The following is a 16,538-nucleotide window of genomic DNA, read 5'->3' as shown; positions in this document are numbered from 1 at the left end:
GGGATAAATAGGAGCACTGTATTTACCTTCTCCATGACATACATTATTTTGTACACCGTGCTACTCCTTTAGGAGAGTTAGAAGTTAGATATTTAAATTCTTTTGTCTTCATATGTGAGAGAATTTTCAATATGTTATCTTTTAAAAAATAGTATTTCTTGCTCTTTACAGGAAGTAGCCTTCCAAATCAGAACAATAAAGAAGCTTGTCAGTCACTTCTAACCCTCCCAAATATACTGGGCTTTTCATCATTATTTTTAGGAAAAATCATGGTTTCTTCCAGCTACACTCTTTCCTCAACTACCCTTCAAGCACATGCAGATTAAGGTTTCCTGGGGCCCTGGGCCAGAGCAGGTGGGGGGGACCTTCCCCACTCCTTTGCCTTCAGTCAGCCCCCGTTCCACCTCTTCTGCCTGTGGCCCTGTCCACAGCCCCACACCTTTCTGCCCACCTCTGTTCCACCCAGGGTCCCACCTATTCTGCCTCCCACTGCAGCCTTGCAACGTCTTTTGCTCCTTTCTGCCCACTTTTCTCTGCCCCTGTGACCCCAAGACCAGAGAAACTCTGTCCCCTGCACTGCAGGGCGCAGTGGGGAGTGAGAGCTCCTCCAGTCCCAGGGCCACAGTGGGGGGCTGGGTGCTGGAGCTTCCCCTGTGTTTCTGGGGGGGATCAGAGTTGGGACACAGGGGCTTGTCGCACCCTACCTGCCCAGCGCTTCTGCCGGAGGGCGGGATTGGATGCGCGGGCTTCCCCTGTCACCCCGTGGCTTCTGCCGGGGGGATGAGTGGGAAGCACTGGCTTCTGTTGGGGATGGGGTCTGCTATGGGGGACTTTCCCTGTCCTGTGGCTTCTGCTGAGGGGGGAGGGAGAGAGGCTTCCCCTGTCCTGCAGTTTCTGCCGGGGAACGGGATTGGGCTTGGGCTTCTGGGGAAGGATCCCCCACCCCACCTGCCTGATGCTGCTACCATGGGGCAGGGCATGGGGGTGTCTCCCTCCCGCCTGGCAAGGTGGGGCTCCTGGCTTCCACTATCCAGGGGCAGATTTTTTCCAGAGCCCCGGTTGGCCAGGGCCCCTGAGCACAGGCCCCGTCAGCCCAGTGGCTAATCCACCATGCCTTCACTTACCAACAGGCTGTCAGAACTCCAAGTTCCTATCCCTGGCAGCTGGTATCTTCACAGAGGGAGATAAGCGATGGTGGAATTTTCACATCACCATGGCTTTCTGCCTTTCATGTTTGAAGAGGATGAAAGAAGAATCCTAGTGAATGAGGTTGCTGGGCAGCAATATCTCTGGCAGCTACGCTGAAACCGTGAAGTAAATGGAGTTCCAGGGAGATGTCCTCCTGTTCTATGCAATACGGAGGAGGAGGCAGCACAGGGAACCAACCCCCTTCCTGTCCTGCAACTCTCTATCTTCCATGCTAAAGGATCTCAGCAGATAGCTAATTTTTACGCTAGTACAATAACATTGGAGTATAAATCAGAGCTCCAACAAAAAGGTGTCTGGATGAGTTTTTCATTAATTTCCTTCCAGAGATCATGAAGAATTCATGGAGTCATACTGCCTGGAAGATTTGGAGCTTGACACTTGCTCAGTTATTAGGGGATTTCTAACTTTGAGTCATGGAAATACAGTTGGGTTATTTGTATAATGGAGTGTTAGAATATTTCTGCATGTGTGTTGTCAGTAGCTACCGATGTGGTGCTGTGCTCTTGTTCGATGATTATAACAGTTGGCTGTGTGAGTGTTCCCTTTGTGTGCTGCCCCAGTTCTGCGCAGATAGCTGACACAGCAAACCCCGAGAGAACCCCCAAAGACCACACTCTAGTAAGATATGAAGGAACCCGAGCCAGGTTTATTGTCAAACGAAGCACAGTAATAGTTTTCCATAGATTCTACAAAACATACGACGAATTTGTGCTCCCAGCAATGGACTGGCTTAGTCAGTGGCGGGACTTTCCACTGCTTCCTAGGCCAGACAAAGATGTGCTGTCTGGGACCTACTTTTATACAGTTACAGGACAGTTTACTCATCCCTACTGATGTATTGAGGTACAGCCCCGTGACTTATTGGGGGCTGTCTCCTCCTTTGATCATGTTGTTTCAGACAGATCTATCCATCGTTCTGTTTTTTTGACGCTGTCTTTAAGATGTACCTGCCTGTTCCTCATTATCTCTGTGGAGTGTTCTGGTGCCATCTTGGCACACGTTCCTCTTATTAGCACTTGTGTGGATGCACCTTCTAGCAGCCCTCTTCTTGCCATCTGGGGCCTACCTCTGGTTCACAGCCCAGCTTTTGCTTAGCAGTCCCTGGAAGTACTTTGGTTCAGGCTTCAGGCCTCAGACTGGGCCTCTGACACAAGAGTTTATGTTTCAAGGCCTCATCTTACTACAACATGTTTAATGCTCTCTCCTTCTAGACTGCATAATAACTCAAACAAATATTTTATGCTTTTCAGTTTACTGAGTGGAAGAATTTCAACACTTAAAGATGAAACTGGTGCTGTGAGTAATGCTACTGATAATTTATAAGAATGAATACTTATTTCCAAATTGGATCGGTTTAGCTGAAGTAACTTCTATACTGAAGCTCATACTAATAGTTCTAAAATGACAGGGTATTATTGATACATAGATCAGTTCTATAGATACAGTAAATACAGCAGACTAACATCTGACCCTCTGTGATGATGCTGCCCGTGGGAGCCAGCTGAGGTTACTCAATTAGGGTGAACTGCAAACAGAATGGGGCAGACAAACCCCAGAAGCTGGTGGATATTCCAACACTTAGATTTACCAAGCCAGCACAAAACAGCTTTTATAATACCTCACTGGTTACTCAGAAGTCCAGACAGTGCAGTCCCCTTAAAATGCCCAGCCTTAGGCCTCCATCCAGACACAACATGTCAGATATGACGACGATTGCTGAAAATCTTATCTCCTCATATAAAAGAAAAGGTTCTCCTGATCCCAAAGGACCAAGCCCCAGACCCAGGTCAAATGCTAACTTAAATCTGACCCAAAATACATGCTTATAGCCAATTCTTATCTATTAATTAAAATTTATTAGAAAAGAGTGAGTGTTGGTTAAAAGATCAATATATATGTATATATACAGACTTGAGGTTCAGGTACATAGCAGAGATGAGTTTTTGTAGTTGCCAAAAGTCCTTTTAGAAATAGTCCATAGGTTATAGTCCAATGTCCATATTCAGGGTGACTCCAGTCAGTGACTGGGGATCTCAATCCTTATTATGGCTTAAGGTTTCCCCCTCTTGAAACCAAAGCAGATCTGAGATGAAGAAGGATCATGTCCCAGGGTTTTTATACATTTCCTGCAGCCTTTTGGCCTGAGAAAACAGTAGGCTTAACTTTCCTTCTTCCAAACATCTCATGGCAATTAGCACAGGATAATTTATCCATTAAACAGTTCAGATACAGGTTACCACAATCTTCAAAGAGACATATAGACAATAATACAATTTCCCTCAAGTGTCTTCCTAAATACTAATACTCCTTTTTTTGATCTTTGAATTAGAGCTATAGCAATAGACACGACTTGTTTGCTTACATCACAAAACTGAGCAAACAGCTTCCCTTCTGTCTCTTAACAATGCAGGCCTGCATTTCAAACCTCTATTCATTTACTATCTTCCTAACCAGTCTCTAAAGTTCAGCCATGGGTCAGGTCAGTCTGTGAGTTAATGAACTCTTTCTGGCTCTGTCATCTTTCAATGAGATATTATATTACACTCACAGCCCCCTGTATGCCAGTGTCATTTTTCCATCAAATGACCACCACCAGAAGACCCAAAAAAGTCAATTTTAATTAAAAAGCTAATGGTAACATTTTCAGAAGTGCTCAAGTCATTTAGGAGTCAATGGGGCACAGACTTCTAAGTCCCTTTGACCCTATATGACTTAGGTACATTTGAAAATGTTACCCATATAAACTGAATAGGATATTTCATACATCATGAAGGAACCTCACAGTGAACTTTCAGAACAGGATGCATAATGAATGGCTTCATAATGAATGCCCAGAGCAAGCATAGTTCTGTGCTTTTTCTTTTTGTATGGGCATCTTTTTTTACTTCAAACACTATCAGTTAAATTGTTCAGGTTTCCAGTATGGGAAACACAAGTTTTGGAAGTATTAACTGCCCTGCAAGATAGCATAGATTTGAAAGAAAGTAAGGCTTTTAGATTTGAGGGGAAATAGGGTATGTCTAGGTAGGTGAAGTAAAGTTTTGCAGGTGTGACCATTTGAATGAAGATCAACAAACAACAGGAGGAAAGAGATCCTCTTGCCTACTTTCTTTTCATGGTCCTTGTTTCCATTCTAATATGGATAAAAAAGGAAGATAAAGGAATGTGTATATTGCTACACCAATGTTTCTTTACATCTCCCTTTACATACTCAGAAACAAATGGTTTAAACTTGCTAATTGCTCATTGTTAAAAACTAATACTTTTAAACTGAGGGAGCCATAATCAGAAAATATATTCCTAATTTACAAAATTCAGCCTTGTGTGCAGTGTGGATGTAGCCGTGTCAATTCCAGGATATTAGAGAAACAAGATGGGTGAGGTAATACCTTTTATTGGACCAACTTCTGTTGGTGAGAGAGACAAGCTTCCAAGCCACATAACACTCTTCTTCAAGTGTGGGAAAGTTACTCCCAGCATCACAGCAAAATGCAGAGTGGAACAGATTATTTAATGTAAGTAGTTAGCACATATTGTAAGGGACCATTCCCAGTTGAGTGGATCATTAATACCTCTGCAGTCATGGGACAAAAAGAGGGGATTAGTGGGTTATAGATTATTGTAATAAAACTTATATCCAGTGTCTCTGTTGGTGAACATTTTTCACAAAGCAATCAATGTATATCTGACCTATCATTCTTCATCCTCAAAGGAAACCTGCACAGCATTTTCAAGTGAGCCTCGAAGCTTAAATTTATTATTCTGCTAGACACTAAAAATCATGGCTTGGAAGCTTGTCTCATGAACAGAAGTTGGTCCAATAAAAGATATTACCTTATCCATCTGGTCTCTTTTAACAGTTGAGCCTGCGCATGACATTGAAAACTATTGCTAAATGTAATATCAACAAACAACTTTGCAAAGTAACTTTAACAGTCCTTTGCATCTGCAGTGCATAATGTCAGGTTTCAGAGTAGCAGCCGTGTTAATCTGTATCCGCAAAAAGAACAGGAGTACTTGTGGCACCTTAGAGACTAACAAATTTATTTGAGCATAAGCTTTCGTGGGCTAACACCCACTTCATCGGATGCACGTAGTGGAAAATACAGTAGGAAGATATTTATATACACAGAGAACATGAAACAATGGGTGTTACCGTATACACTATAAGGAGAGTGATCAGTTAAGGTGAGCTATTACCAGCAGGAGAGAAAAAAAACTTTTTGTAGAGGTAATCAACATGCCCCATTTCCAGCAGTTGACAAGAAGATATGAGGAACCATAGTGAGGAAAAATAAACATGGGGAAATAGTTTTACTTTGTGTATGACCCATCCCTTCCTCAGACTTTCTTGTCAACTGCTGGATATATACCTTCCTACTGTATTTTCCACTGCATGCCTCCGATGAAGTGGGTGTTAGCCCACAAAAGCTTATGCTCAAATAAATTTGTTAGTCTCTAAGGTGCCACAAGTACTCCTGTTCTTAGTGCATAATATGTGATACTTACTCCATTTACAAATAAACTTTTTTCTTTTAATCAAACTTGTGAACTACAATCATATCAATAATGGAAGGGGAGGCTTATACTTTTTTAAAAAAAAAAAGTATACTAGCCCAAGCACACAAACTGTTCTTGACCTTGAAATGACATTTGTGATGACGATAATTAATTATGTTTTGCTTGTTCATCACAGAGTCAAGCAAAATTTCAGTCTTTTGAGATAGACTTGAAAAATTTAAATCTATTGTAGAGGTTTATACTGCTGTTCATCTCCTTAGTATCTGAGTCCCTTCCACATAAAATCAATAGCAAAGTCCCTAGTGGACTTCCTTTTCCAGGTAAAAACTCTGTTTGCAGTAGGGTTGGGGTGTGTGTTTAAGAGTCAGGGCTGCAGTGTATACTCTATGGATATGTTTACACTGCAGTGAGACAGTTGCAGGTGGCACAAATCAGCTGGCTTGGGCTGCAAGGCTGTTTAATTTCAGGGTAGACTTCTGGGCTCAGGCTGCAGCCCACGCTCTAGGACCTGTGAGGTGGGAGGGTCCTCAGGATTCAGTTTGCGCCCAGAACTCTACCCTGCAATTAAAAAGCCCTGCAGTCCGAGCCCCAGTCTGCTGGAAGAGGCCAGCTATGGGTTTTTAATTGCTGTATAGACACAGGGCAGAAACTTCTTGTTTTGTTTGTATCTAAACATTCTGGGCTAAATCTTATGAGTTGAGTGCCTCACATGGTCAACTACCACATATCATTATGGGCAGGACCGGTGCTAGAGTTTTTCGTGCCCTAGGCGCACGGCCGTTTCGCCACCCCGCGTGCCGCTCCCGCGGCTCCAGTGGAGCTGCCGCAGCCAATTCTGCGGAGAGTCCATTGGTCCGTGGCTCCAGTGGAGCTGCCACAGCCGTGCCTGTGGGAGGTCCACTGGAGCTGCGCGGGACCAGCGGACCGTCCACAGGCATGCCTGCGGCAGCTCCACCAGAGCCACAGACCAACGGATCCTCCACAGGCACGACTGCGGCAGGTCCACCGGAGCCGCCTGCCGCCCCCCCTGGCAAAATGCCGCCCCCCGAAAATCCTGGCGCCCTAGGCGATTGCCTAGTTCGCCTCAATGGAAGTGCCGGCCCTGATTATGGGACATGAAACTGATGGGCACCTCAAAAGAATGATAATATAGTTGTTAGTCAAAAGCAAACTCTTAATGCAAAAAAGAATAAATTAACTATCTTTATTTGTAGATATTTATTGATAGAGATCCAGCGGCATTTGCACCCATTTTAAATTTTCTTCGTACAAAGGAGCTGGACTTACGGTAAGAAGTTCTAATTCTTCTAAAAATCCTCTCAGTACAGTTCACATGGGTGGAAATTTTAAAATCCTTTTTGATAGGAGTTTTCTAATTCCACTGATCAATCAGATGTTCTGTGACTGTGGGATCTGACTGGTACTTTCTAAGTCTCTCACTGGCACGGTCTAATCTGTGGACTCAGGTCCTATTTCCTTAATTCCATGTTTCATGCAGGTGACAGAATGGACAGAATTTATTAAACTTCAGTTGAATACAATTTCATATATTTAAACCATTTTAGTACAATACGTTTCTCAATCAAATCTTTTGTTGTGGGTTTTTCTGTATTTTTAACTTTAATGGAGTGATCTGTACCCATAAAGATTACTGTATCTCCTGCTAAAGACTGAGTCCAGCTCTGAGGTGGAAATGTTGTGTTCAGTTATAAAAATAAGGAGGTTCAGGTCTGATATTTATTGTGTGAACTCACACTTCTAGTTTTTACTTTATGATCCTCCAAGATATAATACCTAGTTTAAAAAAAATCAATCTTCTTTTTTCAAAGGGGGGAAAAAAAAGTGATTTCGAGGCATTGCTTTCCTTTGTTCTTGTGTTTGTTTGTTTGTTTGTTTTTTCCAGGGGAGTGAGTATTAATGTTCTCAGGCATGAAGCTGAATTTTATGGAATCACTCCTTTAGGTAAATGTTTGCATTAAAATTATGTGGTTCCTAATGGTTGTGTTGCCATAATAATAATCTACTCATGATTCCAAGATTTGGGACAATTATGAGCCAGAAGACTGCTGAACTTATCTATGCTGAAGTTGACAATATTCAAGTAGATATTTTTAAAATCTCATCAATCTCTTTAAATGAAGCTTGAGAAAATAAAACTTAATTGAAGTTCTTTGCTTTTGATGTTAATATATATTTTGTTTAGTAAGAAGACTACTCTTATGTGAAGAGCTGGAACGCTCATCATGTGGCAGTGTCCTTTTTCATGGCTACCTGCCTCCACCAGGTACTTCTATATTCTTTGACTGTGTACTTCATATACTACTTCCAACCATTGATCTTTACACTGGATAGTTATGTAATCTGTCATCTTCTACTATTAATGATAAAGGTTTTAATTTTAAGATTATGTCTACACTTAGAGCAGCCTATTGCATACATACACCCCTGTAGCATGGGTAAAAATAACAGTGTAGATGGTGAGGCACTGCTTAGGCATATGGAGTAAAGACATGCCAGAGCATTGGAGTATATACCCTACACAGCTCTCCACACACTCAAGCAGTGCCTCCCCTTTCTACGCTGCTGTTTTTAGCAGTACAGCATCTCACTGCCTAAGCCTTTTCCCCATGGGTGGCAGGTGAACTGTCCGAGGCCTCACCCCTACCCTTCCGTCCCCATGTGCCCCGGCCCCAGAGTGCCTAGTGGGCGATGTGGCTCCAGCCCCAGCACACCCCCTGGGCCAGGCAGGTGGGTTTCCCCGCTGCAGGGGAAGGCTCTGGTAGTGGGGAGGCAGCCACATGTAGCTGCACACCATGGTGTGGATGAGCCTGCTCCTTTGCTGAGGCATGGAACCTATCACTCTGCCAGTGCAGACACGGCTTAAGAGGGTAAGCTTTAATACTTGGTGCAATATTGTGTACATCCTTTCATTCTTGAATTTGGTGTATGTTTGTATTGCTAGTCTTCTGTATGCATTATGTAATAGTGCAGGTTAAGTGGCTGGGAAACACAATGGATTAATGAAGAACAAAGTGGAATTGAGAGTAGGCTACACAAGCGATTTCCTTTTGCAATATAAGTGCGGTAGGTGTTTCTAACCTGAAACCATTTCCCGTACAGGTAGGTGATTCATATTTTTTCATCTCTCCATGGAGGAAGATGATTTTCAATGCAAACTGACTTGTTTTGAAAAATTACATGAATGTGCCATATTAAGAAATGAAGGTTCATTCCAAGATCAACAACAATGGTCTGAACAGCACAGCTGGTGCCTTGAGTCCTAATTACAAATTGGAAAATTAGCCTTTTGCTGACAGCAGTACCTAGCATAAGGCCATCTCAAGCCAATGCCAAAAAGAAGGGGTTCTCGCAACAGATTTTTTTGGCAGTCTTGGAGTGTGGTCACTGACTCTTGCTGGTGGCTGCTCTGACAATTTTTCCTAAAATACTTAGTTAACTTTAGGAAAAACAAATAAATATGCACATACACATCCAAATCATTGTCATCTATTTATGTAGTAGGAAGGTGGTAGGAAATAGAGCTCCCCATTCAGCGCATCTGGACTTTGCTCCTGTTCTTGTGCTTGGAGCATGTCACAGAGTGGGAGACCCTCACCCTTGCTGGGCAGCTGCCAAGTCCTGCAGAAGCCTGGAGTGGTTGATGTGCTGCGGTAGCTACAACAACTTCAAACAGCGAATGCAGCCCCAGGCTGGGGAAGCACCAATCTGTGTCTCTGTCCCTGCCTCATGTGATCCTTCAGAGAGAGCCTGCCCTGAGGAAGATGGGTCAGGAACTCACTGGTTGCCTGCCGAGTCCCAGGCTCTCTGTGACCCAGGCAGGCAGGAGTGGGGGAGCTGCCCAGGAGCGCTCCAGCGACTGAACGCTGCAGCCCCCTCCATTGACAAGAGCCACCTCCAGCACCATGCACACCGGCCCCATATGTCACCAGAGGTTCTACCCTTAGCCTCTGAGGAGGCTACATGGTGTAGGACACCGATCCCTGCTGGCAGTACCAGTGCAAACACCAAGGCAGTGCATCTTGCTTCTCTTGGTAACAGCTATTCAGGAGCAACAGCTGAGTGCTGCAGGGAGGGGCCACTGCTTTGCCCCCTCCCCACTCTCCGCCTAGGTTTTGGAGGCTGATGTGGCTGCAAAAAAATCCGCTAGTAGCTGTGTGCGGCCATGCTGACTGCATTTGAGAAACATTTAATTACTAGTGTAGAAGGGAAGAATCCCTCTTCCACACCGTTACAGAAAGAGGTTTTGTAGTGTCTACGCTAGCAGTTAAACTATATTTGACATCTGCTGAAGAGGGACAGTTACTGCATTGGGTGAGTTTCAGCATATAGATGATTACTGACCCAGTAATCACATTGTCTCTGTGTACCTCTGTGACCTGTGTACTTTGAGTTTTAGTTTGTTAACTCTGAAAGATGACTTACTACACTTGTAAGAATTAAATGTTTTTAATTGTGCTTTGTATATTAACTGTTTTAGAAATTATCCTGGTATAGTAAAAGGTAAATGAAGTACAATAAAACGTCTTTCCTTTTTTCGGTAGGCATTCCCTGTCGTAAAATAAACACTACTGCTGGGCCATGTATTGATGTTAAAACAGGTCAGAACTACTCTGAAGATGAAGTTCGAGGAGGTAGTGTCCAACCTATACTTGCTGGTACTGGGGAAGGCACAGTCAGGCTTGGTAAGGAAAAGTTTGGTAAGGAAAGTTTGGTAAGGAAAGTTTTCATGTACTTTTATCATGCTGGCAGTGGGATTTCCAGTGGAAATACCGAATTAAGAGGTTAATGATATGTCTGTTCTCAAACTCTAATGGTATATTTTTCTGTTTTTAAATACAAACGACAAATTCAGCAATACTTTAACATTACATATGAAAAACGGTTAGTGTTAAGATTGCAATGTCAAGCATTACAAAATTAGGAAATGGCAGAATTAAGGTTACGCATTAAATCTTAATGTGTCCCTCGTATGGATGTGCATTATGGTAGTCTTGTCTAATCTCGCACAAGAATTCTGTTGCAGTCCTAGTCAGTGCTTTACATGCAAGAGAGCATCCTTTCTCTTCTTGCTACCCTCTGCCTCATTCATTGTCCATCTCGTGCATTGAATGACAAGGTTTAGTAGAACAAATAACGTGTGATCACGTAAGTAAAGATTATATCATAATCAACATGCACCAGGGGCCATAATTTAAGATGTTCAGGTAACTTGAAGTCTGGCATTTCCTAACTTTCAAGTTCTTGACTTTAAAACCTGTGCAGCAGTCTTTTAATGTAGTTTTTATGTGTACTTCCCTAGTTTTCATTAAAAAGACAAAAACAAATTATACTGTCTGCATCTTATTTGTAACTTCTTTCTCTCATGCGTCAGCATATGAACCCTGATCCTTCAGCACTGCAGCACAGACTTCTGTCACTTGAGCTGAAGAATTTAACCACAATATCTGGCAGCAGCAGCTGTGTTAGCCTCTGTGGATCAGCTGCTAGAGGAGCTGTCGATCAGCTGATATGTATCAAACTGTGTCCCTTTGTCTTCCTCCCAAAGGATATTGTGTACTGGGTCCTCAACTGTAACTCCACGTTTTGTTTTGTGTTCACCTATCCCTCCTATGCTCTTGATTCTCCAAAGAACATTATCTCCCCTTTGGCCTGACTGGCTCTGAACAATATTTGGGGCTTGCAGACTTATTTCTTTTGGGAGGAGAAATTAATGATACAAGTTGGGTATTTCTTTGATGCAATCCTATTTTATTTACAAAGAATGTACACAAAGACCAGTTTCCCTGAACACTGTAGAAACAAATAGGCACCTGCTTCTTCGGTGAGTTCTGTTCCCCAATGAGCTCTGTCCTGCCATCTTTCAGGGCAACCCTCACAACTGCTTCCCTTGCTGTTTGGTGGCTTTCTCGCTCTGACCTACACACAGCTTGCCAAACAATCCCCTAGCATTTGCAACTAGTCCAAAGAGGACAACCACCTCCCCCAGACCATGTGGTTACCCCTGCTGAGGGATCACTGTGTAGCCAATTGCCTTGGGCAGTAGCTACTGTTGTCTCCAGCTATCTTATTCCACAAAGGAACTTAAGTGCTCCTTCCAGTTAGCCTGAAAAGGGGTGGTTAGCATACCCATTGGATTTAACAAGGTGTTTGATTGCCTATCGATTTAAAGACCTGCTTGATTGCAGCCATAACTCCTTCCAGCATATGTATTGTGCCCCTGTCGCAATCCGTCCATGTTCTGTGTGCTTCCCCAAGGTTATGTATCCCCCACCTCTTCTATTGTGATTTAACCAGTCCCCCGTTCAGTGTCTCCTGGTTCTGCTGCTGGATCCGTTTTGTCTGTGTCCTACCCAGCTTTCTGTGGAATGCTGCAGAGAGGCACTGAGACAAGGTACATGTGCAGACCTTTAGAATCATCAGCATTTTTGCTATGTGGCCAAAAAAATCTATACTTTCCCAAACTTTTAATACCTTGTAACTCGGCCAAGCCTGACTGGTTTCCGTGGACCAGCAAAAGGCATGCCGCCTACCCCAAGGCATTCCTGCTGCTGAATGTCTAACGCCTTCTTCATACAATTAGAGATAGTCAGAGGTCATGTGAATTTTTTTTATAATGGCAAGTATTAGCAAAGATCCCTATATTTAGTTTGCCTATCTCCTGCTAAAATGATTGCTTTCGAAAATGCCACTTTTTCATAACATAATTTTATCTAGCAATAAGTAAACTTGAGCCAACAGGTAAACTTGAAGCTTATTCTCAGATATTTGACCAATTTGACACGTATTAGATGTTACTTAAAAATAAAAGCCCTTTTTTTTTGCAAGAGCACAGCCCAGATTCGGTTTACCTGCCAGTTTCTACTTCTTATGAGACCTTTGATGTAGTAATTATTAGCTGTGTTGCCTTTTTATACGAAAGAACATAAAAGTCCTATAGATTCAGATATCAAAAACACTGACAGATCTGTAACAGTGATTTAAGATATATTGTCAATCATGTACTTAGCTTATTTGTTATGTACAACTGGTGCACACCATCTGAGAAGGTAAAGCTTCATTTCTACAAAACAGTCCTAGTTTGAGACTTTTGGGTATGGTCTCCCAGTCTCTCACTTTGTATATTTAAGTTGGTTAAAGAATGATGTCTGTAACTGAGGATAACCCTTTTCTTTTCATTACTATTTTCTAGGATTTCCTGTGGATCCACGAAAGGTTCTGATAGTAGCTGGCCACCATAACTGGATTGTAGCTGCATATGCCCATTTTGCTGTTTGCTATAGGTATAAATTACTTAGTAGTTTCTGGTGGATTGGGTTTTGAACTTGTTTTTCTTTTCCTTCTACACAAAGTGTTTTAATTTGCTGATTTACTGAACATTATGTTGCTAATTTCTGCTAAATTTTAGGAAATTTCATAGTTCTATTTAATTTGATAGTTGAACACACACACTGCATGTGTTCCATGTTGTTTTATTTTTTTGAGTACTGATAGGCCTCATATAGTGTTGGCAGACACAATATGGGGAAATTTTTTTTAACTCTTCTAATTCACCCCATTCCCAATGCAGCTACTGAATACTTTGCTGTTGCAGTGATGGACTTCCCCTGGAACTTTTGCTTACATATTTAAAAAATTGATTTTATGATACTATTGATAGTTAGAAAGTTGAGTAATTGACATTGGACTTTTGATTTAATTGGTTGATCAACTGTATTTAATACAGGATTTTTTAAAAGGTTTTTGGAACTCATTTCAAATCTTCCTTCTACTATACACCTAACAAGAAATTGAAAAATATGAGTGTTTTGGAAATGGGTTCAGATTAAAGCATTGCAATATTCTAAACACTTGGTGCCTGTGCTGTGGGAAAGTCACTCTGCTATTTGTCTGACTTTCTGCTTGCTTTTATGTATTTGTAAAGTGACTGTTTGTTTGGGATTCTCTGTCTTAAAAAAGTCAGGCTTTTAGCTATTTAACTGGGCTGTGTAATAGCCGAGTAAGAATTTGTTGCTTTACTAAGCTATTGTGCAATAGGATATGTATGTAAGATATTTGTAAACAAGTAACTTAGACTGGGTTCAGTAAAAAATGGGTGCAGAATTGCTTTACTGATACATTTTCTTAATATAAACTATTTACGAACCTACTTCCAACAATTGAACATTACAAGATTGTTTTCAAAAGAAGAAAATATTTCTCATTTGTTCGGTAGCCAGTTGTGCAATATTTTATTGCATGTGTGGAAAAATGATTTCTTGTCTACAGCTACTGATAAGCTGAACCTTAACACCACTTTATTCTCCTGAACCTCTGAATTTGATATCCAGCTGTATCCTGACTCAGTGCTTGTAATCTTAGTCACTCCCTTGCCTTGGTCTTGACTCAGCATGGCTCATTTCTGATCTCTGAATTCCTTCTCTTTAAACCTTATTTGCTCTACTACATTATCATTCCTTGTTTAGGCCGACCTGCTTAACACAGGCCATATATGCTAATAATCTTCCTATTCTTCCCCTCTTCCCAAACTTCATCTTCTAATGAACTTTGTTTCTTGGGGTATGTCTACACTGCCAGTGGAAGTGAGCGTCTTGGCCCAGATTGATAGTCTTGTGCTAGCTAGCGGGGCTTGCGCTAGAGATCTAAAAATAGCTGTGTAGACAGCGCTTTGAAATTGTGGCTTGGGCTGGAGTTCTGTCTCTGAAGCCTCGGGGGAGACATGTTTGTTGTAGCTTGTTCCCACTTATATTAGAACTAATGGAATTTTTCCAGCATTTTTTAGATTAATCTGGCACCTGGGAGGTAGTAATTTTAAAATAACTGTACCCATGAATTGCTAGCATATTTCCCTAATACCTGTGCATGATTAAACCAGATAGTTCGGCTATTTTGAGGTAGCATTGCCTCTGTAGAATGTAGAGGCTAGAGAAGGAAGTGCTGTTGCTAAAAAAAAATAAATGTGATGTCCTAAAGTAGCAATTTACATTGAATTGGTTGTGAAGCCCATGTGGTTAGAAATATTTTTAAGTCTCTGCATATTTCTAAAATAAATCATAATGCTTGAAAGGACGTATGATAAATGAACACTTCAAATATGTCTCATACTTTAAATGTTTAGAAAATTTCATTTTTGTAAAGCTTACAGAAAAATAGGGCATCCTTAATAAAAAAAAGAAAAAAGCAGCATTTCATCTTGCAAATGAAAATTGTGGAGTCCTTTAAAACTTCTTAAATTCATAAGTTTAAGTATTTGGCATCTGTAGTGTCCAAGAACTTTTTAAAAATGCTGTCCTGCAGGAAAAATGCAATATAATGACAGCTACAGTTGCTAGTGGTTCCCAAACTGGGGTTCACGAAATGTTACAGGGGGTTCTCTGGGGGAAACAATTCCCTAATGGTGGACAGAGCTGTCCGGAGGAACCCTGGGCAACATGGGGCCAGCAGCTTGGAGCCCCTGGATTTCCAAGAGCTAAGCAGATGAAAGCAAGCGTATCTACCACACTGAGGAGATTTAAACTTCAAGATTCCTTATAAGAAATGGAAAGGGAGGTGGATATTTTTTTGCTGTTTTTAAAATTAAATAGGCAGCTAGTATTGTTCTTCATAATAATTTTAAAAACAAGTTTAAGCTTTGTTGTAATGTTCATTATTTGCCTGGACTGCTCAAGACCTGAATGCTTGTGTAGGAGGAACTCTTTGAGTTGGCTTTTTAAATACATTCTGCTGTTTCACACCTGATAGTACTTGACGAAACATAGGAGCCTTGTCTTATTACAGGCTTATTCAAAGCGATACAAACTATGAAAGTGAGATCTTGGAAGAGTGTTGCTGTTTTCATAATGTAATAAAAATACTGTAATGATAGATAATAAAATAAATGTGTAATAAGCATGTCATAAAAACAAATTTTATATTTCCAAGATCACTGCTTTTATAATTTATACTCAGATAAAGGAGAAGATCCCTAGAAATACTCATTTTTAGGAGGGGCTTTGCGAGACTTTTCATTTTAGTGAAAGGAGTTCACAGGTTGTTCAAATTTGGGAACCACTGGCCTAGATTGATCAAACCAGTAATAAAGCAGCATACAGATAAACAGAAAAAATGTCCAAGATGGTCATTTACATATTATTTGGTCATAAAACATTCAATTACATAGATGTAAATAAAAATATAAACACCTAAAATTAAGTGTAATGCAGGAGCTGCGTTCACCAAGCACACTGATCCTAACATTTCAACAGAAGGAAGTACCCCCATTTGGCTTAACTAGGCTGATATAGAGCATTGGGTTGTAAATGAGCTCTAGTAGGCCATAATCTTCCCAAGATAAATAGAATGCAACTTCCATTAAGTTGTGTGCTTGCTCCAGGGCTGGTCCTTGTCTTTTACTCATTTTAATACGTATTTTGTTATTGTATATGTGGGCAAATAGATTTGTTAATTTCACACCAGAAAAGAGAGAACTCAAAAGTGTTAAAACACCCTCTTGTGTTTTTGCCTTCTTGCTGTGACAAGTGGAGTAAAGTCAAATTTAATCACAAAGTCTTTTTTGTTTGTTTGTTAAAAGCTATGCAGAATTTAAATAGGCATTCAAGGTGGGATTTGGTTTACTCTACTGTAAAATTATGTCAGATTGAAATTTGAGGGAGTAAAAGTGAAAATACAGACTTTTAAATAACTGCAATATTATGTCTTGCTTCTTTGTAACTTTCAGAGAATGGTCCATTCTAAGTATTTTACATTTTTAATCAAACATGTTATAACATTTGTGTACTGTTTAATAACTT

General features: G+C 41.1%; 1 protein-coding gene across 4 annotated transcripts in view; it reads left to right on the top strand.

Annotated features, from left to right (window-relative positions):
* The window catches only part of KCTD3 (potassium channel tetramerization domain containing 3), a 57,213-nt gene that overhangs the window by 10,865 nt on the left and 29,810 nt on the right, over window positions 1-16,538 (top strand). For 2 of the 4 annotated variants that reach the window (XM_030557507.1, XM_030557506.1), the window contains exons 3-8: window positions 2,460-2,505; window positions 6,945-7,018; window positions 7,634-7,692; window positions 7,934-8,014; window positions 10,293-10,448; window positions 12,941-13,031. In XM_030557507.1, the coding sequence (XP_030413367.1) occupies window positions 2,460-2,505; window positions 6,945-7,018; window positions 7,634-7,692; window positions 7,934-8,014; window positions 10,293-10,448; window positions 12,941-13,031 (507 nt within the window). The remainder of the gene's footprint in view (window positions 1-2,459; window positions 2,506-6,944; window positions 7,019-7,633; window positions 7,693-7,933; window positions 8,015-10,292; window positions 10,449-12,940; window positions 13,032-16,538) is intronic. The other 2 variants (XM_030557509.1, XM_030557508.1) reach the window with 1 other exon arrangement.

Source organism: Gopherus evgoodei, chromosome 3 (assembly GCF_007399415.2).
Source record: "Gopherus evgoodei ecotype Sinaloan lineage chromosome 3, rGopEvg1_v1.p, whole genome shotgun sequence".
Lineage (NCBI taxonomy): Eukaryota > Metazoa > Chordata > Testudines > Testudinidae > Gopherus > Gopherus evgoodei.
Note: the sequence above shows the minus strand (reverse complement) of the source record. Positions and strands in the feature narration are given on the sequence as shown.